A 23,626-nucleotide genomic window follows, 5' to 3' on the forward strand; every position below is an offset into this window, starting at 1 on the left:
ATGTGTGAGACTATCAAAATGAATCTGCCATTCTTTAGGCATGCAAGTGCACGTTGGATGCTTCACTGATTCAAAGTGGAAGCGAGTAAGATGGGCAGAAAAGGAAATGAATGAGATGAAATAGGAAAAGACAAAGTATAAAATGATTATTTCTGATGGTTTATCATGGAACAAGTGCTTTGTCGAAATCTGAACAAAATCCACAGAAAGCCTTTTTAAGAGGTGGAGCAACAAGTGCGTGTGGAATTGTTTACACGTGTATATACTGCAGAGTACAATGTATTACTTCTTTCTTTTGCAGAAGAAGCATTCTTTCCTCAGCAAACTCAGCTACTGGAAGTCTTAAATGTGGGAATTATGGATGGGTTATTCCTACAATTATGTATAACTGTGCACTCAGATAGCTTCATTCACCCAGGGAGGATTTTACGTGTGTGTGTGTGTGTGTGTGTGTGTGTGTGTGTGTGTGTGTGTGTGTGTGTGTGTGTGTCAGAGCACCAAACAGCACAGCTGTGCAAGTCTTTCAATTTAATTAGCAGTAGTAGCTCATGCAAATCAATATTGAGGATACATCTGCACACACATCTTTTCTTTTACACACATACAGACACAATGACACACACACACACACACACACACACACACACACACACACACACACACACACACAAGGAAAGAGAAATGAGCTGAATTGCAACTTGCAAGCAAATCAATGAAAACCCCTGTGTATTCATATATTGGTCACACCTGCATGCCATGATGAATAATAAGTTACATCAGGGACATAAACTGTACAGACTGCCTCACTAATTCGGATGAATTGAATTAACGCACTGACAACTGCCATTCATGTAGCCACTGCAACCTAAAGTCTGCTTCTACTGTACTTACTGGCTAGATGTGAGATGTGGAATTGCGACTGGGATGCTGGATGACAATGCCCTTAGGAACGAAACTGAACAAAAAAAGCACAAGGGTAGTAGTTGTATAACCTCTAGGCTGTTACTGAAAGTCAATAAACCATGGTCTTCGTGGTTCAGCACTCTCTCTTAGCAGCATCTGTAAGTGTGCTCTGGAGCCAGGCACTTTAAACCCTAATGGCTGCCTAGATGCCACCAGAGGAAGGCAGTGGGCAGGCAGCTTCTTGGATTAGAATCTAAGAACAAGAGTGGTCTTTCATAATGTATACCCATACTGTAAAAATGTAAGACATATTAATGCCAAACTACTAACAACCCTGTTTTGCACTATCTCAACTGCGAGGAGCAGCTTTAACGTTATGTTCATCTGTTGTGTGAAATGTTGCAGCACGGGAATGAGTGGAAGCCACTTAAGTGTTGGACAGCACGCTGACGCTCCTCTCTTTTTTCTTTTACAGTAGGAGCAACACTGTCCACACCAGAGCAGTGGGAGTGCAGGGCAGCGCATCCAGCAGGTCACACTGCTGAACAGCTCATCTGTCCGCCCGGTACAATCCAAACATCTACGTACTCCCATAAGGCGCCTCACGGGGCAACAATGTCTCCAAACACCCGCATGGCTTTTATGGAAGCGATTTGTTCCACTAGTTCCTTTTACGCTCCGTCCTAGCGCATCTTCTGGTGGGAACGCGATGTCCTGGATGTATTTTCTCCGGAGATTGTAAAGTGGAGGGAAGCACAGCTCGCCAAAGAAGCCATGTGGAGAGCGGCCACGTCCCTTGGTGGGAGCACCGGAGGCATAAAGCCCCACTAACAGGAGATCATTATTTGCGTCTTCTTGAAGGAAAAAGATCCGTCGATGAGGAAACAAAGAGAGACGAGATGGTAGAGAAGTAAGTGCTCTAACAACTAGCTGAAATTCAGTGATTGAATGATGAAAATATTACAAATATTCTGCATGACTGTGCGCTTACAGAGTGATGATAAAGGCTAAGGAGAAATAGAGGTCTCTGTGTTTTTTATTAGTGAGTTTCTAGTACAGTTTAGTGAATTGTGGCATCTTTTGCTGCCTCACAATATTATTCCTATTTGATTTCATCTCTGATACTTTTATTGCAGCTTTTATTATCAATGTACAATATTTCTGCGTGTGAAACCCCATTCAAACGACAGGAATGAAGAAAATGCTCATGCAGTTATATAATAGCCTACTATAAATATAGTAATAAGAAAAAAACTATTTATATAGCCTATTTATGGGTTTATTTTACATGGTTTCAGCTTAGCAGTGAATGATCCTCTCCATGAGTTGTTTACTGTAAAATACTGGCTATTAGGAGCTCACTGTGTGGTTATGTAATTGTGTCTACTTCAGCAAGCTGTTGGGGAAACTGGACTGTGACAACGAGTGTTTAATTTTTAATGAGCTTCCATTCAGTCGTTGTATTCATTTGTATTGTGGGACCAAAAAGCAACATCAAAAACATCTTTTTAGTTACAATTCCTGCAGGGAGATATAACCTGTTTCATTTCATTTCATTTCATTTATTATACAGTAAAATTTAATTTAATAAACGGGCCTGACTCAGTTTAAAAACTGGTTTACAGCAGGTTCCTGTTCTGCAGCAACATAGAACAACGAACACAGTTTCGGCACATTTATACAGGACATTATTATTGACTAGACAGATACAAACAAATAAAACATTAAATACGGAAAAACAAGACTAAAAACAATAAAACAATTTCAATATTGTCTAGTCTACATAGGTCTATTAGAATATAATTATTTTATTGTGATTATCTTACATGTATTTATTTTCATTACACTGAATGTACAAACTTAATATTTGAACACTCTATTATTAAGAAGCCTTAATGAGTTGATTCCAGGTGGAAATCAGGATTCCCCTCATTAGATCCAGCTCAGAAGAGGAAGCTATATGGAAATAGATGCATTTAAGTACAGATATAACTGTAAATGCTGCTGTTGGATAACTATATGTTGCCGACAGTGCACTGAATGAAAAGTGCTGCAGATTATTATAAGTTGTTCTAATAGTAACAAACAAAAACAGAATTAGAGTACCATAAGGGCTTATTGGCTATACAGTAATGACACAGGAGATAGTATTAAGTTCCCATGTGTCAAATACTTCTGAATTACCTGAAAACCTGCTGTTGATTTGTCTTTTAAAGTAATGGTAAAGGTATTTGAAGGTTATTATAAAGAATGTTTTTCAATAGTGATCAGGTGTTAGATCTGCCCTGGAACACTTTGTATGAGATTAATATCCGTGACATATTGACAGCATCGTGACGATATTGTAATAATTATCAAGTTTAAGTAGGCCTAAAGTTCAGTGCTCAAACTACTTTCTCCAAATCATTATTGCCTCACAACTTATTTGCATTCATCATTCTGTTAAATAACGCTGAAACAATTTGTGGATTAATCAATTTGTCTAGTGACTGAAAAATGAACAACAACAATTTTGATAATCGACATTCGTCAAACATTCTGTGGTTCTAGCTTCTCTGATGTGAGGATTTTCTGCTTTATTGTCATTTCAAGCTGAATGGTTTTGTTTGTTTTCTGGGACTTTTCTATGCTTATTTTTCAGTGTTTTCTTACATTTAAAGCAACACTATGTAACTTTTCCCGCTTCGGTCCCCCTACAGGTTGTCTCATTGGAACTACAGCTCGTGCTACCTGAGCTGTAGTTCCAATGAGACAACCTGTAGGGGGACCGAAGCGGGAAAAGTTACATAGTGTTGCTTTAATAGGCCAAACGTTTCATTGATTAATCGCGAAAATAACCGCCAACATAATCAGCGTTGAAAATAATTTGTTGCAGCCCTACTCTTAAATTTAATGAAACACATGGTTCATGTTGTATGTCTATATTGGATGGATGGCTGGATGGATGGATGGATGGATGGATGGATGGGTGGATGGATGGATGGATGGATTGATTGATTAGTATGCCTAAACTCAGTCTCTTGTTTATCACTTCCATCCTCACAGTGGCCGCACCTGACCTTCTTGACCCAAAATCTGCCGCCCACAACTCCAAACCTCGCCTGTCATTCTCGGTCAGCCCGGTGCTGCTGAATACGCCAGAGGACGAGTGTGACACCCGGACTACAGTCATGAGGTGGAAAACTGTGTCAGCCATCTTCTTCTTGGTGGTGCTTTACCTCATCATTGGGGCGACAGTGTTCAGAGCGCTGGAGCAGCCCCACGAGAGCTCCCAGAAGCTGGCCATCCTCGCAGAAAAACTGGACTTCTTGGCCATGCACTCCTGCGTAAACTCCTCTGAGCTGGAGGATTTGGTGAAGGTGGGTGGAAGCATCAACTGCATATTAATATTTCAAATCTTTCCTCTTCGGCAGGACCTGAAAATACACTGTAGGTACAGATTTTCTCATATATATACTTGAATACATACTGAGGTTATTACTGGCATTTGACAGCTCTACGTAGTTTGTTTGAGGATTGTGGCCAATGGTGGAAACAATGATTGGGAGTAAAACAGCGTGCTTCAGATTTAAACACAAGAGACCACTGCTCATTTCACTTTAAGCCAAAACGTGATGTTTCTCTAAACTTAACGAAGTTGGTTTGGTGCCTTAAACAAAACCTTAACAATAGCGTTATAACGACGTATTTTAATGTTTCATTTGGCGGATTAGTTTTATCCTAAGCTGCCTTCCACAGCAGATCTACACTTAAATTTCCCTCCATAAATATTATACAAAATACTATAGGACACTAAATGAAAGATTATAGGAAACTTTCAAAAGAAACCTGTAGTTTCTTAGAGCGAGGCTACATACTTTTAATGTAGGCTTACAGTAGTCATAGGATAACCTGTGTAGTTGTATGTAAGAAAAACAAAAAAAAAGATCACTACAGATCAGATTGGAATCAGTATACACTGTTATCCCGAATTAGTTGAATTTATTTGCGTGGAAACCTGCTGCCTTAAACCGTCTAAGTTTTTAACTTAACAGGTCAAGTTGTATTGACACAGAGCGGTAAGCTGATGCAGTAGACAAATCAAGTTTACATTAGCAGTCATTACTAAAAATCATTAGTAAACTTTTTTTTTTATGGAGTCATGTTGTCAAAAATAAGCATGTTAAGTTAAAGCTTTAGTGTGTAACTTGTTTATATTAATGAACGTCCGCTACATTCAAGCCATTGCCAAATGAGTTGCTACAAAGCTAATTAAGACTGTCAGCTCCACAACTCTCTCTGTATATATATATAAAACATCAGGCTACTTATCAATACTGAAGAAATAATTTGTTCTTATAATTATTGTTTTTACTTTATGACAGCATGACTTTGAGAACAATGTATTGACTACATTTGTTCTAAAACAGAATGGAAAATAATACACATATAACATTGTAATTTTCCAATGTATTGTACCGCATGGAAAATTTCTCTCAGAAGACAGAGTTACTGATTTCCAAACTCTGTATATGTCCCTGAACACTTTCACACTGCCCAAAGCCCATCAGTTCCCACCCGGGTCTCGGTCATGGTGCAACAATAGATGTAGATAAACATGAGCACTAAATCAACCATACAAAACTAAAACCCAGATTACATAAATTCACACCCAAACATTAACAGAACATTATTAAAACACACTTTAACTAGGACAGAAACCGTTCAGAACATTTTTTCCCATTTTTACGAATTTTGTATTGGACAACCAACACCATCATTTTAAAAAAAGCGGTGCTCTCTGGTTCTAAGGATGAAGATGGATTTGAACTTCTGGACTTTTGGGACTTGAATTACACCTTTAAGGTGAAATGGTTGAAGGAATGTTTGAGAGCACCAGAGTCTTTATGGTACTTTATCCCCAATAAAAATGTTAATAATGTAGGAGGTCTTAAATTTTTATTGAAATGTAACTACAACATTACAAGATTGCCGTTAAAACTATCCCAATTTTATCAACAAGCTCCTTTGGCCTGGAAGCTGCATCACTCTCATAACTTTTCTCCACACAAGTCTACCTTATGGAATAATGAATGCGTCACTAAAGGGAACAAGTCACTCTATTTGCAGAAATGGATCGATAGAGATATTATCTTCTTAAAAGACCTTTTTGATTGTAATAGCCAATTACTTAACTATGAATCCTTTCTCAGAGAGAAGGCATTCCCGATAACGTTCAAAGAATATAACTCAGTTTTCAAATCTATACCTAATGGCATATTAGAATTAATGAAAAGTTATAAAAACAAAATGAAGTTCCTGGTTTTAATTTTACTCTTTATATAAACTGTATTGATATTATGAGAAAATGCATTAGAAAATGCTTTTTAAATTTAAAGAAAATAACACCTTGTGGGAATTTTTTCTGGAATTCTCATTTTATTGATATTAACTGGCATAGGGCGTGGCTTGTTCCTTTTAGATATTGTATCACAAACAAAGTTAGGGAATTACATTTGAAAATATTGCATAATATATATCCTACAAACCTGTTTATCTCAAAATTCATGCCTGTTGATAATTATTGTAGTTTTTGTAAGACAGAACAAGAATCGTTAACCCATCTTTTTTATGGTTGTTCATTCTGTATTACATTCTGGAAAAGTTTTGAAAATGATATGGTATCTAAAACAACACATACAATCACACTTGAAGGGAAACATATTATTACCTATTTTGAATGTAAAGATAGGAATTCATGTAATATTGTAAATCTCTTTATTTTATTAGGTAAGCTTTATTCACAAAGCAAAATTTTCCAAATCAACACCATGTTTTAAACTATTCCAAATTGAAACTGATATATACTTTAAGTCTCTTAAATTGGCAACAAATAAGAAAGGTTTTTTAATAACTGATATCTACTCAAAATTATTTAATTAAGAACTCCTGCTGTCAATATCATTAATTAAGTTTGCAAGTCTGTCACCTTTTTACTTCTACTACATCTTTTCATTTGTTTCTGTTTAAATTATTACTTACCTTCATATTATATTATTTGCACTTATTTATGTATAGTTTTATGTTTACGGACTGTGATGACTGAATTTTTGTAAATTGAATTCTAAATAAAAAAAACAAAAACAAATTTTTTTCCCATGAGCCTTTGCATCGCTTCAGCGCAGAACAGTTTAAACAGCCCCTCCCTTCCCAATCAGAAACTTAACATCCTATAGTTATCTCTGCTTAATATGATCTGTGCACTGCATACTTAAACTGATTATTACAAAAAACTAATGTGATTTAGTAATAAATATTTTTTTTAACAAAACATGAAAGAATAAGTAGTGACCACTAAAAAGTTTCGGGATCGGGACAAGGAAAAAAAAAAATCAAAGTCAAGTCATAACGTCTCCAATTTCGACTGTGCTCTTTGACTTTCCAACAAGAAAAATTAATAACAAAACACAAAATGGAGACTTATATTGTACTATGTTGCAAATATTGTTTGAATGCTGTATCCAATAAAATATATGAAAAAAAAAAAAAGAATAACAGCCACTTCATTTAGGGGCCCCCTGACCCCTTGGGTCCTTGGGCCCCTGGACCTGTGCATTGTTGGCCTGTTTGGTGATCCCTCCATGCTGGAAACAAATTCAAAAATGTTGCTACAAATCAAGCCTGAAAATGTCATGACCTCCCTCCTTTATTGATTAGCAGATCTCACCATCAACCAAACGTGTCAGGGTTGCTGAAAAGCAATCCCTCTTAGGGAATTCTAGCTGGCATTTTGGACTTGTGGATCATTATTTTCTCCTCTATTGTACCAGAGCTAACAGATTTTTCTACCGCTTTGAATTTTGGCCTCTAATAATAGCTGAACCCTTTCCCACCAAAAATGCCTTCTAATACAAAAACGTATTTTAAGCTCACTGCATAAGGGATATCCGAGAAGTACAAAAATGCTTATTTTTTGTACAGTATGTAAGTCAAACACTTTTATTATATACAATGTAATATATATGGTCAAAAGGATTAATGATTGGCTCTTATATGAATATATGCATGTTCACAAACTACAAAAGCTGCTGAAGACTATTTGATTAGTAAACCAGCAAGTATTTCAATAATTGTTGGTTTAAATAATTTTTTCTGCTCCCACATTCATTTACCAGTAACAGTCACACTTGGACGTCAGATTTCTTTTTGGATGAACAAGGATCCAAAAATCTTTTCTCACAACTTTCTCACTGCATGTACAGCAGTGCAGAGCTGCCATAGTTTTTATGGAGTGGTATCTCGTTGTCATCACAAAGCATCTCTCTTGTTGTTCTAACAAAGTGAGAAAGATCTCATTATAACAAAAATTATTCTCATAATGATGAGAAAACCTCGAGAGTGACTATGTCTAAAACATTTCCTTTTAGGACTAAAAACACAATGAAATTGCTGTTGTTAGTCAATATAGCATAGCAAGGGATGTTCATTAATAAGCAAGGGATGGGATTAAGTCGACTCAGACTACAGTGGAGCCCTGATATTCACATTTATTCAAGACGTTGCATTATTCCTTATGGCAGAGCATTGGTGTAGTTTTTCAATAATGTCTCATGATGAAAAAAGCCTTCTACCTTTTTGGGTTTGCTGTTAGAGATACAGTGACTTGTTGGTTAAATATTTATGAATTAGATGTTTCAGTCATGTTTGAATTTAATATGAAGTAGGTACTGTAGTTTCATTGCTGATGTTGAATCTCTTTTACCATGGTACTTCAGGAGTTATTGCCCACTGTGTTGGCATTCAGTGACATGTACAGAATAAGCTCTGTCCATGTTAAAACTGACTGCAGCTGACAGGATTTACTACTATTGAATAATTTTAGTTATATAGTTTACCACAGCTTGTATCTAAATGAGACTGTTTTTGATTAAGAAAGGCTGGTTACAGATGGCAGTTATTTGGCTTTAACATGCTGAGTTAATATTCAAAGATGGTGATGCGTTCAGTCCTGAGATCATCTATCAGATTGACTGTTAGATAATGATTTTGTGTCAGGAATGGACTTACCTAATGAATGTGGAGCCCTGGACGAAGGAAGGCAGCAAGAATCAATCCAAACCACCCCTTTTATTTATGTTCCATGTGCATGTTAGCATGCTAGCATTTAACTCAATGCACTGCTGTGCTGAAGTAGTCTCAAACATGCATGCTAGCTAGGGTAAAAAAAAAATCTATGAACAAGTTCCTCTATCTATGATATTAAATCAGTTTGTAACAAACCCTGGGGTGTTTTTAAAAATTCTGCTGTAAAACTGATGAACAATAGTGTGGTACGCCCTTTAGTGTTAGCTTAAGGGTGTTGCTTACCTTTGCCAACAACCATGTCTCCTGTACTGTATGGCCCCTATAACATTCGAAATCCCTCTCAGGCTTCTGTCTAAGAAAAGCTAAAAGTTAACTGAGGGCAAACTGTCCTCTGTCCTCAAAAATGTCTTTTTAGCCGATTGAATGTTTGTTTTGAGGCAAAGTCCTGGGCCTCAGAAGCAAACTGTAAAATTAACCAAATTAATTATTGGCTCACAAAACTGGGCAATTTGCCTGTAGGAGACATTTAAGAGCACTTTATCCTTCCATAATGCTATAAGGCTGAGTGTGTGCCAGTTTGTACAGTACATACCTGACACAGATCTTGCCATCTTTGTGCTTTTACAAGACAACACTCCAACTAAACAGCTCTGCCCATCATCTATCAGACAGTAGCCTTAAGAGTTCAGCAGCCTTCCAAGTAACTCTCTTCTGATGATTTATTGATAAAAAGCTTCAATACAGGTGCCCCCCACTCATTTTACTTAATTATGCACACACACACACACACACACACACACACACACACACACACACACACACACACACACACACACACACACACACACACACACACACCTTTGTAGACTCCCACTGATCAAAAGCCAGTCAGCAGAGGTGGTAGGAGTAGAGATGTGCCTCTCAGAGGGAGTAATTAAAAAGTGAGGGATGTCAAAAAGCTCAGACGATTCAATCTCTCCTGGCTGGTTGGCACAGCCAGTGTGGTCTTCACATTATCCTGTCTTATCATTTCCCATGGCCATGGTTGGATTTTGCCAAGACAGTGAATTAATGTGGTTGCTTTGGCTGGGAAACAAAGGGGCTGACTGAGCCAAGCCTATCTGATTGTGTGATTTGATAAATTATGCTTTTAGAGGTATAATGGATGTAGGGTTTCAGAATTAATATTTTTTGAACAATCTCCTTTGTTGGGATTTTGAAATGATGGTGAGATAGAAAGATAAAAACTGTTGATGTGTGCACCTTTGTTCATTATGTTTATGTCAATACATTTGTATCCTCTGCATGTGTGTAACCAAATCAGTTTTGTCTTTTAGTTGTCTCATTCTGGGCATTTTTTAAATTATTATTTTAGTTTTGTTTGGGATTCTTTTCCACTTAGGAGCAGAGAAACGAGCTGTAATGGATTGGGGGTATAATGCATTTATTAGGAAGTGTCTTAGATAGATAGATAGATAGATAGATAGATAGATAGATAGATAGATACTTTATTGATCCCGAAGGAAATTTTAGGCATCCAGTAGCTTAGACAACCATAACACAACAAACACATATACACACATATATCACACATACATAAGAATAAAAATAATAATAAAAAACACTCACAGAAATGCAATGACCATGATAAGGTGCTATGGTAGAGTGTGTGCAATGGTGATAGTGCAAAAGTGAACAGTGCAGGGATTGAACAGTGCAATAGATTATTATTAAATATTAACTATGACTATGAAATATTAACATAATAACATTAACATATTAACTGACTGATTGAATAAGAATAAGAACAATATATAACAGGGAATAAGTTATAAGATGTAGATGTTATGACCACAGTCCAGATTGTGTAGGAGGGCTAATATATCCTATAAGACAGTTGTACAGCAGACAAAGTGATATATTGGTTGGGGCTGAGAGAGACAGGCTCATGCTGAAAAGTCAATTTCTCCTCTCCCCCTTTGTGTGGTATTGGTCTTGTTTAGCAATCCACACTGTAAAAAAAAAAGAACAGAAGAAAATCAGGAAATGGAAATCAATTTCACTGCAGTGACACAACATGAAAGAACTTGGATCAAATCTGTTTATTTACAGTATTGTGTGCAGTGGCAGTACCATGCTGAAAAGTACGCCCAAACTCTGAAAGAAAACTTCACAACAGGATGATGTTGGCTCAACCAATCAGCCTGCTTGCGTAGGTCCGCACTATGCATTGTTGAGACCTACAGTTATACAAAGTTTGCCACAACTTTTAAGTGTATTACATGTAACACAGAAGCATAATTCGTGCTTTAGGTTAGTCCTCTGATCTATTTTGCTCACTTCCCTCTATTGGTATTCATCCATGCTCATAGTTTTGGTTTTCTTTATACACCTTTATAGGAAATACTTTCAACCAAAGAAATGGTCCCTATGAAAACTATTGGCAGTGAGGTCTTTTGATTCTTTAAGCACCATGCAAAAAAATTGCTTTCATCTACATTGTATTGGGTTGGAGGATACCTCCAAACATTTGCAAATAAAACTCTCAAAATGGCTAGATACCACCTGAGGTAGTTCAACTCCACACACCAGGACGTTGATGTTAGGCGATCCTGCAAATACCTGGATAATATCCAATGCCAACATTTTAAAATTTCTGACTTCCTACAGTAAATCTGTGCATGTCAACTATGGTATGGTAAAGGTTAGGGAAAGATCATGGTTACAGTTAATAAAAAGATGAAGGATAGTTTCAGGTCTGTGACTGGATGCAAACTCTAACACTCTTATATTCTACATTGCTACAGTACATATAGGGCACTCTATTTTATTCACTTAATGTTGACAACCAGTAGGTATAATTTAAATAAACCAATTTGATTGAACCAACCCTTTAATCATCAGCAGCTTGTGTGGATATTAAGCAACACTCAGTTCTTTTTTGACCTATCATAACTCTTATGTCATGACATTAGTGCCTGTTCCCTCACCTTCCTATCCATTATTCATCCATTTCAGCTCTCACACACTCAACCTTTACTGCCTCAATAACACTCAACAGTCATAGGTTAATGGAAGCTCTCTTAGTTTTACTATGATTAATCGCAACACCCTGACATTGCAGTGACCCTAAACTCTGTGTGTGTGTGTGTGTGTGTGTGTGTGTGTGTGTGTGTGTGTGTGTGTGTGTGTGTGTGAGCTGACAGCAGAGATGGAGACTCGAGTCGTACTTAAGTTGCACAAACAGCTGACTTCAGACTTGACTTGCGACTCGACCCAAAAGACTTGACTCGGACTCGAGCTTCGAGACTCATCAACAACCTGTTTTCATGCAATTATTGCTTTTTAAATCTAAATTCATTCATGTATTTCTGTTTTCTTTTATTGGCGCATATACGTTGGGGAAACATATGACGAGCTACATGTCCCCTGCCCTTTGCCATAATGAGCAACGTAATGCATGCGCTATGCCTTATGTGCGCGCACTCACATATCAAAAATACATTGACGATGGCGACACCAAGTCCTCCCGGAGTTGTGCCTTTTGTCATTAGTTTTGCTTTCAATAACTTCGTAAACAGTGGCAGTAAGCGAACAGCTACATGCAAGGTGTGTGGCACCAAGATAAATGATGCCGGATCAACAACGTCGAACTTCATCAGGCATCTCAAAACGCACCCAGATAGGTCAGTCACTTGCTAATGTCAAAGAGACGTTACATTTAGCATATATCATCACAGGTAACAAGCTAACCATCGCAAAGTGTTGTGCTAATGCTGGGAACAGGCAAATTGTATCTTTATAGTTGTATCCATATGATGTGACAGACTTAGGTTAATATTTCACCAGATTGTTGTTAAATAGCAATACGGGAAGTATCAGTTCTCACATGTTTGCACCATGGTTGGTGTATTAACTTTCAATACAGATGTTTCCCTCAAACTTTGAACACTGAAACATGTAATGCATGATGAGGTTGGGCTTTACAGCCAGTTAGTAACACAGACACAGATACCAAAATGTTGAAAATACAGTTATGAAATTGAAACAGAATTCTTAATTTCAGTTTCATCAGATTGTATTGCAGTAGACCCCATAAAGTTATCCTACAACTGATTTTGATACTGTAGGCCTACTGTATGTATAGTAGCTACAGGACATGCTTTGAATTCATAAGATTTAACAATACAGTGTTAGGGACAGATCAGATGGCCAGAGACTTGATACTTGACTTGGACTCGTTGCAAAAGACTTGAGACTTGACTTGAACTTGCCCCTCAAAGACTTGAGGCTTGGACTTCCAAAAAATGACTTGTGAACATCTCTGGCTGACAGTGCTAGTTCCCAGGGACTGTGGGCAGTGTTATATGCTGTACATGATTTTGATGATAATAATAAGCTTTACTCAAGTAAATCATTCTTCTATAATTTATTAGCAACAGCTCTGTTGCAGTGTCTGCTTTTTCCCGAAGGTCTCAAAGCATTTCTCTTTCATTTGTCACTTGGACCTTTTGTCTTACTGCAGTGAACCGATCCGATAAGTTCCAGTTCCAGCATTCAGAAGAATTGTTTTCTAAGCCTCACATTCATTAGCTATTTAACTTTACATTTTGGCACAGCAGATATGCAGTTTACAATAATAATGGAATAAGCATAACAATAATAATTACTCCTCAAAATTCTTAGTGAAGTTTGAAACAGGTAGTCTGTAGTACAGAGTCTACACTAAACTTGCAATGTGCAATTTTAAGCTCATTAAACTATTTTCAAAAGAAGTGTTTGAGTGTGAACAATTTCACTAGCATTGCTCCCATTATCCTCCGTGACACGCTCTCTTCCACTTTGCCTGACAACTCTTCTCCAAAACAAATTGCGCTGAGATAACAGAGCTCAGCCCACAGCTTCACTGTTAACTACGCTAACTAACCGTGTATTGTGAACCACGTGTAGTGATAACAGACAACTGCTTTGTCTCAAAGACCGGGCAATAAATGACAGTTACACTCACCGCCAGCAAATGCTCTTTCCGTTGTGATTGGTGGTATCTTGACAACTCGCCGTTACCTTGTTTCCTACAGACTGTGTTGATGCGACGTGTACATTACAGCCACTCAAACAGGACAGAGTAACATGGCAGTTATATATATTTTTTCTTTAAGACTCAGTTAAGGCGGCATGCATGTGTTGTTAAGGCGGGCCGCCTAAACTGCAAAGTGCTGCGGGAAACCCTGATGTGCCTCTTCTTGTCAAGTACATCTCGCTGCAGCCTGCGGGAAGGCGGGGCTTGACATCAAGCCCCGCCCACATCCAAGTCAGTCTTTTTTTTTTTTTGCTTACGTCATTCCCCATACGCTCTAACGGACCAAGACCGTTCTCTTAATACATCCATGACCAAGACAGCCTGGTAGAATTTTTTTACTATGAAGAAAATTATTTGGATAAATGACATGTTTTTTATTTTGAATCTTTTAATTTTATTTGAAAATTTTATATCTATAAATATAAATGATCTGAAAGAAAACCGAATAGGCTAGTCACCAATTTAAAAATGACATGAAATTATATTTTAAAACCTTAAAAAAGGACTGACAAATAAGAAAGCCATCCGGACTCTGAACATTTACAATGCCTTACATTGCATTACACCTTATGCGCCCCTTTTTCGTGTATGTATGTATGCATGTAATGTTTTCAATGTGTTTATGGATCTGTACTTGAATAATAAAGTTTTTTGAAGACAAAAAAAAAAAAAAAAGCCTGGTAGCGAAGCTGATAGAGCCTCTTGATTCACATTAGATAGAAACTGATGATGTAGGCTAAACAAACGATATTTCATGCAACAGTGAAGTTTTCATGTAGTTACTACTGATTTCTGATTTTGAAATGATATCCAAATTTGAAAAGTGGGTCATTTTAAACCTTGTTAATATTGATGACAATGTGTTCAAACGGAAAACGAGCCATATTTCATTTAATTTAGCCCTCAAAAGTAGAATGGTGTGTTGTTTCGTTATGGACTTTCATATTAACAGCAAGAATTCAGTCACAACCAAATGTACAAAGGGGCGATTTTGCTTTAACAATTAACAGGTGAACCAGAAGCATACAGGTGAAACTCGAAAAATTTGAATATTGTGCAAAAGTTCATTTATTTCAGTAATTCAACTTAAAAGGTAAAACTAATTATATAGACTTATTACATGCAAAGCGAGATATTTCAAGCCTGTATTTGTTATCATTTTGATGACTATGGCTTACAGTTTATGAAAACCCTCAGAAAATTTGAATATTGTGAAAAGGTTCAATATTTTAGGCTCAAAGTGTCCCACTCTAATCAGCTAATTAATCCAAAACACCTGCAAAGGGTTCCTGAGTCTTTAAATGGTCTCTCTGTCTGGTTCAGTAGAATTCACAATCATGCGAGATGCTCCTCGGATATTACCTGCACAGTAACACACCTGATCTAAGTATTTCAAAAGGTCGAACACACATACAGATGTTTAGATACAGTAAAATCGCTACGTGATTACCGTTATATCCGAGGGTTGAAGTTGCATTTTAACGTGGCAGTGCAAGTTGCTGCTGTGGTTTAACTGAAGCTAACGCAGCCTGAGCTTTCACGTTACAATATAAAAGGTGTTGACCGTTGACTTAGCTAGCACGCAAACAGTTCATTTACATGTCTACGAGCATGTTAGCAAACTACACCAAAAGACAAATACTGAGGAATATTGATAGAAAGCAGGGGAAACTAGTAGGCTACTTCCATACTTTTTAGCATTGGCTAATTAGCAACCTGCCTTCCATCAGATGTAGCTTCCGAGCTAGCTAGCAGCTAGCCCCAGAAGCTCGTGAAAACAAGGCTTTCACCGGAGCAGTCTTACGTTATTTCCGAACCACTCTTTTCGTTTCAAAGTCGGAAATCAAATGAACGAAAAAGTACACGGGCCCAATTACAGTTCACTGTTGTTGCATGAAATGTCGTTTGTGTTTAGCTTACATCAGTTTCTGTCATCTAATGTGAAACAAGAGGATATGAGGTTTGCTACCGTCGTGGTCCGTTCGAGCCATAGACTGTATGGTTCAAGCGTATGGGGAGACGACGTAGGTAAAAAAAATAAAATAAAAAAAAATGACTGACTTGGATGTGGGCGGGGCTTGATGTCAAGCCCCGCTTCCCGCAGACTGCAGCGAGATGCTCCTCCTTCTTGTTTCTCAAAACTCTTAAAGGTGCCCTGCCACACAAAACCGTTTTTACTTGCATTTTTTGAAATATGTTAGGTCCATATGTGTTTGTGTTATGTCGTGAATGGGAAAATGAACTGCTACCTCCTCTGTCAGCTCTAGCCACTGAAAAGAAATAAGCGGAGAAATCCGGCCAATTACAAAAGCTGGTCAGTCTGACGTGTTGCCTGAGCTCATTACTATTCATGAGCTCGCCCAGTTGTGCTGGGTAAAGGATGCTGATAGCCAGACTCTCATTGGCTAGCTGTTAGCCAATCAGAGTCAAGCAGCTTAGCTCGTTGAATATTAAAGGGACGCTATGCAGTTTTGGCAATTTCTTCGCTGTTTTCTCGCTTTTTGCTCGCAGGTTTCTCTATAGAGCTCCCCATACAGCTTCGGAATAGATATTTGGCAACACTGTTGTAAAAACTCTTTGGCGACTCTCCCCCCTCCCATTTTCTCCCTCTGGTCATGTGCATTTGTTTTCATAGAAGCCAGCGAATGCACGGAGCCATGTCCACTGAGGTAGACAGCTAGTAAGCTAGCTAACCCGTAACAGACAGCGATCATAATGAAAACCTTTACAGACAATAGCAAACATCCTGAGGTCACAATAAATACAAAGATTAAAGAGAGTTTATCCTAAAGATACTTACAAGTGCAACAGCAAGAACGCCAGGTCAGCATCGGATTCTGTTTGTCTCAGTTCTCCCCATTCTGAAAACGCAGGTCCGATGCGATACGATTTTTCCGCTCACAGGTGCTAGGGGGAAGCGAGAAGACCACCGTTGAACCCGAAAAAAGTCATATAACCATTCCAATGACTCTGAAGCTGTTCAGTTAAGGTAAATTAAGCTAAAAAAAACTGCATAGTTCCCCTTTAATGAGAACTGGCACAAATCGAGCTGAGTCTTCATGTAGGCTTTCTATACCATACTAGAATGGCTTGAAACAAGGTAACCAAGGTATTTTTTCCACAAAAGTCCATGGTAGAACTTCAGACATTACCACAAGGTAATGAAATACGTGTGGCAGGGCACCTTTAATTGGTTTTAGTTAGATATGTATCATCGCTGTCATCTATTCTATATCTACATCTATCTAGGAGAATTGATGCACACCGCTAATTTTCTTATGTTCCTCAGACCACCTCATACCACACTCCCACTGGGAGACAGTGCATTATGTGCTAACTGTTTTTTCCTCCTCTCCAGCAAGTGGTTTCAGCAGTCCGAGCAGGTGTGAACCCTTCAGGAAATTCATCCAACCACATGAGCCTCTGGGACATCAGCTCCTCCTTTTTCTTTGCTGGGACTGTTATTACCACGATCGGTAAGTTTCTCATTCTTTAACAACTTAGTCCTCATTCTTTTCTCTTTGCAGAAGCTTCCGACAATACTTCACTCTAGTTGCATGCAATGCTTTGATCTGTGTACAAAATGTGACTTTTACAAGAAATGTGAAAACATTTTTGGCTTCATAAGCACAGTCCATTCATCACAAAGCTGTTAGGGGCACAATGCAATTTTGATGACCATTGTAGCATGAAGTTGCAGTTGCATAGCAAAATTACACTTGCTAACCTCAAACCTGCATACAGTATGCTCTTTTTTCAGATTGTGCTTCATTGCACCAGGATTGCGCTTTGACTGGTCCCCAAAATTGCCAAAATTAGTTGGCCACACTCGCTTGCACCCTAAGTTTTTACAGTTTCACATAAACTAAGCTCTGTTTCTCAGCAACAAAGCAAAAATGTTGTTTTTCTACTAGCAATTCAAAACAACAGAAAGTAAGTCTATGAGCTACATAATATATCGACCTGCAAGCAGGAATACCAGGGTCCAAGTACTCAATGCAACTTCTTCTAAAACCGGTTAACTGAACAAGAACTGTAGCCCAAAGAACTTAAACTAATCTGACACTGATCTGATTTTTAAGAGCCTGTGCTAATTTGTTCTTAGTTACTGTACTATATAATCTAGGAGCTGTCAACTGTATCAGCCTGTAGCACATTCTCTGTCACCTCCATCTGTAAGCACTTATTAATCAGGAAAACAGAACAGGTCACACACACACACACACACACACACACACACACACACACACACACTGCTAGTCTGACAGCTAGTCTTGCTCTTTCAAGCAGACCTTGACAGTTCAGTGCATCTGTTCAGTGGGCTGTTGGCTCCATTTCTCATCTCTAGCATTCTATCAGAGTTCATTCTCCAATACCTTGGGTTAAAATACATGTAGCCTAAGTACAATCTTGGTCAATATTTTGGCATGACATTACACTTGCAAACTGCTAACTCCTGCTCCCATTTCCACATTTTGCTGCACTGCACCAGGCTTCTGCTCGCACCTCTTCTCCCCAAAGTTGCAAAATGATATTGGCCACAGCAACAGCACACATACACACAGCTAGCCTTATCTAGCTCATCTCAGCAGACCTTAACATATCATGCATCAGCGTGTCTGTTTGGTGGGCTATTGAGCTTCACTTCACGTCTCCAGGATCCTGTCGAAGCTCAATCCTCAATCAAAAAAAGTTACAAGCGTTGCAATAACTTGATTCTGCCCTCTGGTTGGAACATGTGTGCTTTTCTATCACATTATAACCTTAAGTGTAAAAGCTTCACTGTGGGTTTTCCCTTTGCTCACCTTAGACTCACTATGTTGACTTTCTGTTTTTTTTACTCAGGCGCTGCAGTAATTTAATCGAGCTTGCTCTTTACAAATGGCAGGTTTACTGATGATTGCCTTGATGATGTAGTGGTGTTTTCTCATAAAATGAGGCACGGTAGTTTGATTGCTGTCGCAGAGACAACAGAGAGCTCTGTGGGTACATAGATTTTTTTTTTTTAACTCAAACCTCTAGAAAAGGTTGCAAGGTGAAGGTACATAGCACAGTGCTTTTTAAAGCTTTGATTATGCAGCAGAAACTATCACCTTTAATGCTTGTTAGTGTAAACAGCCCGTAATTGCTGTGCTGTCTGTTGGCTTTGTCTCATTTTGCCTGATTGGTACAAAATGTTCTGTGGCTGTTGCTGCTCAGAGAAGCTATTCCTAAAGCTATTGTGTAAGTTCTTTGTCATGGACCAGCCTATGAAGGATTACAATAGAGTCCAGAAAGGAAAACAGGCATACAGTTTGCTCCCTGTCTCAGCTTTCTTCTATTCTTCTGGCTTTACCTCAGCTTGAGGGGGATGAGCAAGGATTCATACCCACATATTGATTTGTTTGCCTTGAATTGGATGGCAGTAAGAATGATCTTTCCCCCCACTTATTTTCCTTCTATATGAAATGAAGTTCCTCCCTTCTCCTGGGAGTAAAAGAGGTGCAGTAACCATTAATCTCACAGCATTTCTTCCGACGTGGGATTCCTTAGTCTCTCTTACTGTTATATACCTGCTGAAATTCACTTTTCCTATAGCGTATAAAGTAGATCAAATGAATCTCAAATTAATAATTCTTTGTCACTTGCACGTAAAAGAAAAGTCATGATTATTTGTTTTGACCAACTTTTCCCTATTGGACTCTGTTAAATATAATACTGCAAATAAAGCTGTTTCCAGTGGAGCACAGGAGTCCTGATATTTATTTTATTTCAACATTTAATGTGATGTATACATCACCATGAAAAGTTCTTTTCTTTACTCTGAATCTACATGGGAAATATGAGTATAGTTACAGTGATACCAATGAGACAATGTTTCCCCAATCAGCTTACTTTAATACCACCTAAAAACCACCATGCCAGAGTTTAACTGCTGTGTCTTTTTTCGCAATCAAATGATCCACAAAACAACAAAAGCAACACTGTGTCTTTGACAGAAGCTAATAAAGTCCCTCAGTTAAATGTCGTGCTGCCATTTTCTCTCCTAGCATCACTGAATGAATTGAGAAGGAAGTCATTGAGCTTTTGTTGTCCACTGCAATTAGATTTTTCCTTCATAAGAAACAGACATTGACACTTTAGATAACAGAGTCAGCAGTGTCACAAATGCAGTGATTTGGGGCCCATACTGACAAATGGGTTTGTCAATTTCAAGGCTTTGGCGAATTATAAAGTGTAAATCTAAAGTTTCATGTATTATATATGCAGGCAATGTTGAAGTCAAGTGTAAAACTAATTGAATGTCTTATTGGTATTTAACTGCATTTTGTTTTTAACCTTTGAGAAAAAAAAAATGTTTTTGTCAAATATATATCATCTAAATGCTGAAAGCCATATTTTTTATTACATATTACATACAAACCCACATGTTTTTTTCTCAAAATATACAATATTTAACAACTTTTAAATGCTGAAATGGTCTGCTTTTTTCAATTCATTATGTTTGAATAAAAAGGAAAGTATATTTTCTCTGAATGCCTGCGTTTTATTCTAGTGCATGACACTAACTCTTTGAGATTGCAAAGCGCACCTTGCTTTTCACCTCTGCTATTGCGATAGCATTCAAAGATGAGGTGAGCATATAAACAAGAATCTGTTTAATTCAGTATATAAAAAGAATAAAAGAAGAAGTGAGTGCAGCTTCAAATAAGAGAGCTGCTGTGTCTCGTTTGTTCTGCAGGATCACCCAGAGCTGGTAAATAAATCTAATCTGGCATCAGGTTTCCCATTGAACTAATCTTGAGACTTGATTGACAATTTTTCTCTGATTTAGTATCACCCCACTCCAATGTCAGACTGAAAAGTCATTAGAGGGTACCCTGCAGCTCGTAACCTGAGACAGATGACTGCATTTATAGAGAAATGTTTATGTAAATGTTCATTATCCATACCCGGACTTCTATAAGCCCCACCTGCTTTTCTAGCTGCTGCACAAAATGATGAGTTTAGAGAGAAGATGAAAGGCGAACCAGTGATGGACTCACATTAGAGTGTGTTGTTTGTGCGTGTGTGCGTGTGTGTGTGTGTGTGTGTGTGTGTGTGTGTGTGTGTGTGTGTGTGTGTGTGTGTGCGCGTGTGTGAGTGCGTGCGTGCGTGCGTGTGTGCGTACAAAGGCCTACAGCGTACTGTACGTTTTTTCATTTTTGGTGCTCCTTTCATTCATATCAGATTTGTTTGAAGGACTGAGGATGTGAATCATAGACTGTAGTCTGAGTCAGTGCTTTAGCACGACTTCCATCTAACTACTGACATTTCTCAAAGCTCAAAACTATTCTGCTGTGCCTGTCTGCAGTGATGTTATAGCACAGTCAGGCTTTGTGGAAAATGTTCTTGTACTTTAGTTTGAACTCTTATGGCTTTTTCTGCCAGCTTTGATGAAATACGATGTAATAAGATACAGAATGTGCAACACAGAAAAGGTATCACACTTCCCAGGGCTGTCTTTGATCACTTTAGTGCAAGGCACTAGCATAAGTTCTCTGCAGAAAAAATAACATTTACACGGTCATCTAGCATAAATGCTTTCTGTTGTTTCCCAGGAAAAAGTCCGTAACAAAAAAGTGCGGAAGAGAGCATCATATACAAATTAAATACAAAAAGATCAATTAAGTTCTCATAATATATATATAAATAAGTTACAAAATGCTCCATGCAAGCCAACATGGTTTCAACAGAACACTGAAGTTTGCAGGTTGCCACACACATGCAAACTTCTCCTCTAATCCACAGATGTATGCATGTAAATTAAAATGTAAAATTATCATTTCATTCACTTTACGTTTGTTTTAAGTAACCAAAGTCACATATAAAGCAAAAACACAGAAGCTTAATAGAGTGAAGAAGATGTTTACCTTCTCAGGGAAAGATCCAGTATGAAAACACAAAGTAAAGCCAGTGCAAAAGTGCAACACATACAGTTCTGAAATTAAACAAGTACACAGAACATCCCCTTATTTATAGGAAAGTGTACACATTCTACATTATAAAACAGTACCAACAATTTTAGGGAATATGACACTCCAGGAAGTGTCAACCTGTACAGGAATTTACAATGTCCTGTTCAATAGGCAACAGCACTGCTGCCTTGTTATGTTGCAGCTAATCTATACAGACATTTTGAATTAAATGCTGCTGTTGAGCTAATGCACTATCTGTGTCTCCTCTCTGTCAGGATTTGGGAACATCTCTCCTCACACAGAAGGTGGGCGGATCTTCTGTATAATTTATGCTCTGCTTGGGATTCCCCTATTTGGATTCTTATTGGCTGGTGTCGGGGACCAGTTGGGGACCATTTTTGGGAAGGGCATCGCCAAAGTAGAGAAGATGATTGTGGTGAGCTACATCATTTATATGAGCTTGTTTTTTTTGTCTCTGAATCACCTGTATGTTTGCTTGTGTGCAATGAGCCATTTAACGCAGTCACGTTTGGCGACTTAATTATACAGGTAACACACAAACAGCTGTAAAATGATATTGCCTAAGCTGTTCCTAGAAAGAGCTGCAATATGTACAGTACAATGTCAAAGTTAGAACTGCAACATAAACACCCCTAAATAACACAGCTGAAGGTTCACATTCAAAAGTGCAGGATTCATTTTTCCTCAGACTTCAGCAGTCAGTGCACGGTCAGTCCACGGTGTGGAAGACTTTGGGTTGCCATGTCAACAGACTCCTGGAAACCAATCTAAAATGCAGGCAGTTTTTTTACTAGTACTGAAAGCCCATAACAGTAAATTGCAGTTTTTCAATATTTCAAAATTCAGCAAAGAAAAGAGTTGTTTGTGTTCCCATCTTATTTCTTGTGGCAGTGGAATAAACTAGCAACAAACAGATCGATCACTTTGAAATAATGATGGTAGGCATAGTTACCCCATAAAGTTACACATTGACTTCACTCCATTTACAAGCACATACAGTACACACACGCTTGCGAAAATACATTTAGCAATTGTGCCAGAGCAGTTTAAAGGCACCATTAATCACGTTGGACACCAAGAGTATAAATGGACTGTGCTGGACAGTTATTAAGTTTCTCCTGGAAACTGAAAGGTTCGCCCTGAAAAACAAAAGCAATCAAACAGCTACAGAATCCACACGCCAGTTAGGATGATTATAGTTTCCCCAACTAAAACAGATTCATTGCAGCAGTTTATTTTATCTGCTGCTCACAGTAAAAACTAATAGCTGTTGTTTGTTTTTTTACTTGTCCTTGTACCAGAATAAAATGTGCTTCATATAATCTACATCATTTAACAAATGGACTGTGCAGCTACTGGAAGGATAATAATGAATTGTAATAACAAAAATCTATAATAGACTTAATCATACAGATAGATGCAATACAACACGTTCACAAAAATAAAAGCTGATAAAGAAAAAGATTGTAGATGAAAAAATGGAAACAAGTACCAATTACAGATGTTAAATAAATATAGTTTGGTGACTAAAGATACAATATCCTAAGTACAAGCAAGGACAAGATGTGATTCTCTTTTAAAGGTATATTTATACACAGCCATTAAACGATGGGGAGGATGT

The 23,626-nt window shown here is 37.9% G+C and overlaps 1 protein-coding gene across 1 annotated transcript in view; it reads left to right on the top strand.

Annotated features, from left to right (window-relative positions):
- The first annotated feature begins 1,208 nt into the window (after positions 1–1,208).
- Positions 1,209–23,626, top strand: part of LOC116066397 (potassium channel subfamily K member 2-like) — a 33,417-nt gene continuing 10,999 nt past the window's right edge. The window contains exons 1-4 of the mRNA XM_031322433.2: positions 1,209–1,813; positions 3,949–4,262; positions 17,406–17,523; positions 22,260–22,420. Of these exons, the coding sequence (XP_031178293.1) occupies position 1,813; positions 3,949–4,262; positions 17,406–17,523; positions 22,260–22,420 (594 nt within the window). The 5' untranslated portion in view covers positions 1,209–1,812. The remainder of the gene's footprint in view (positions 1,814–3,948; positions 4,263–17,405; positions 17,524–22,259; positions 22,421–23,626) is intronic.

Source organism: Sander lucioperca, chromosome 19 (assembly GCF_008315115.2).
Source record: "Sander lucioperca isolate FBNREF2018 chromosome 19, SLUC_FBN_1.2, whole genome shotgun sequence".
Classification (NCBI taxonomy): Eukaryota; Metazoa; Chordata; class Actinopteri; order Perciformes; family Percidae; genus Sander; species Sander lucioperca.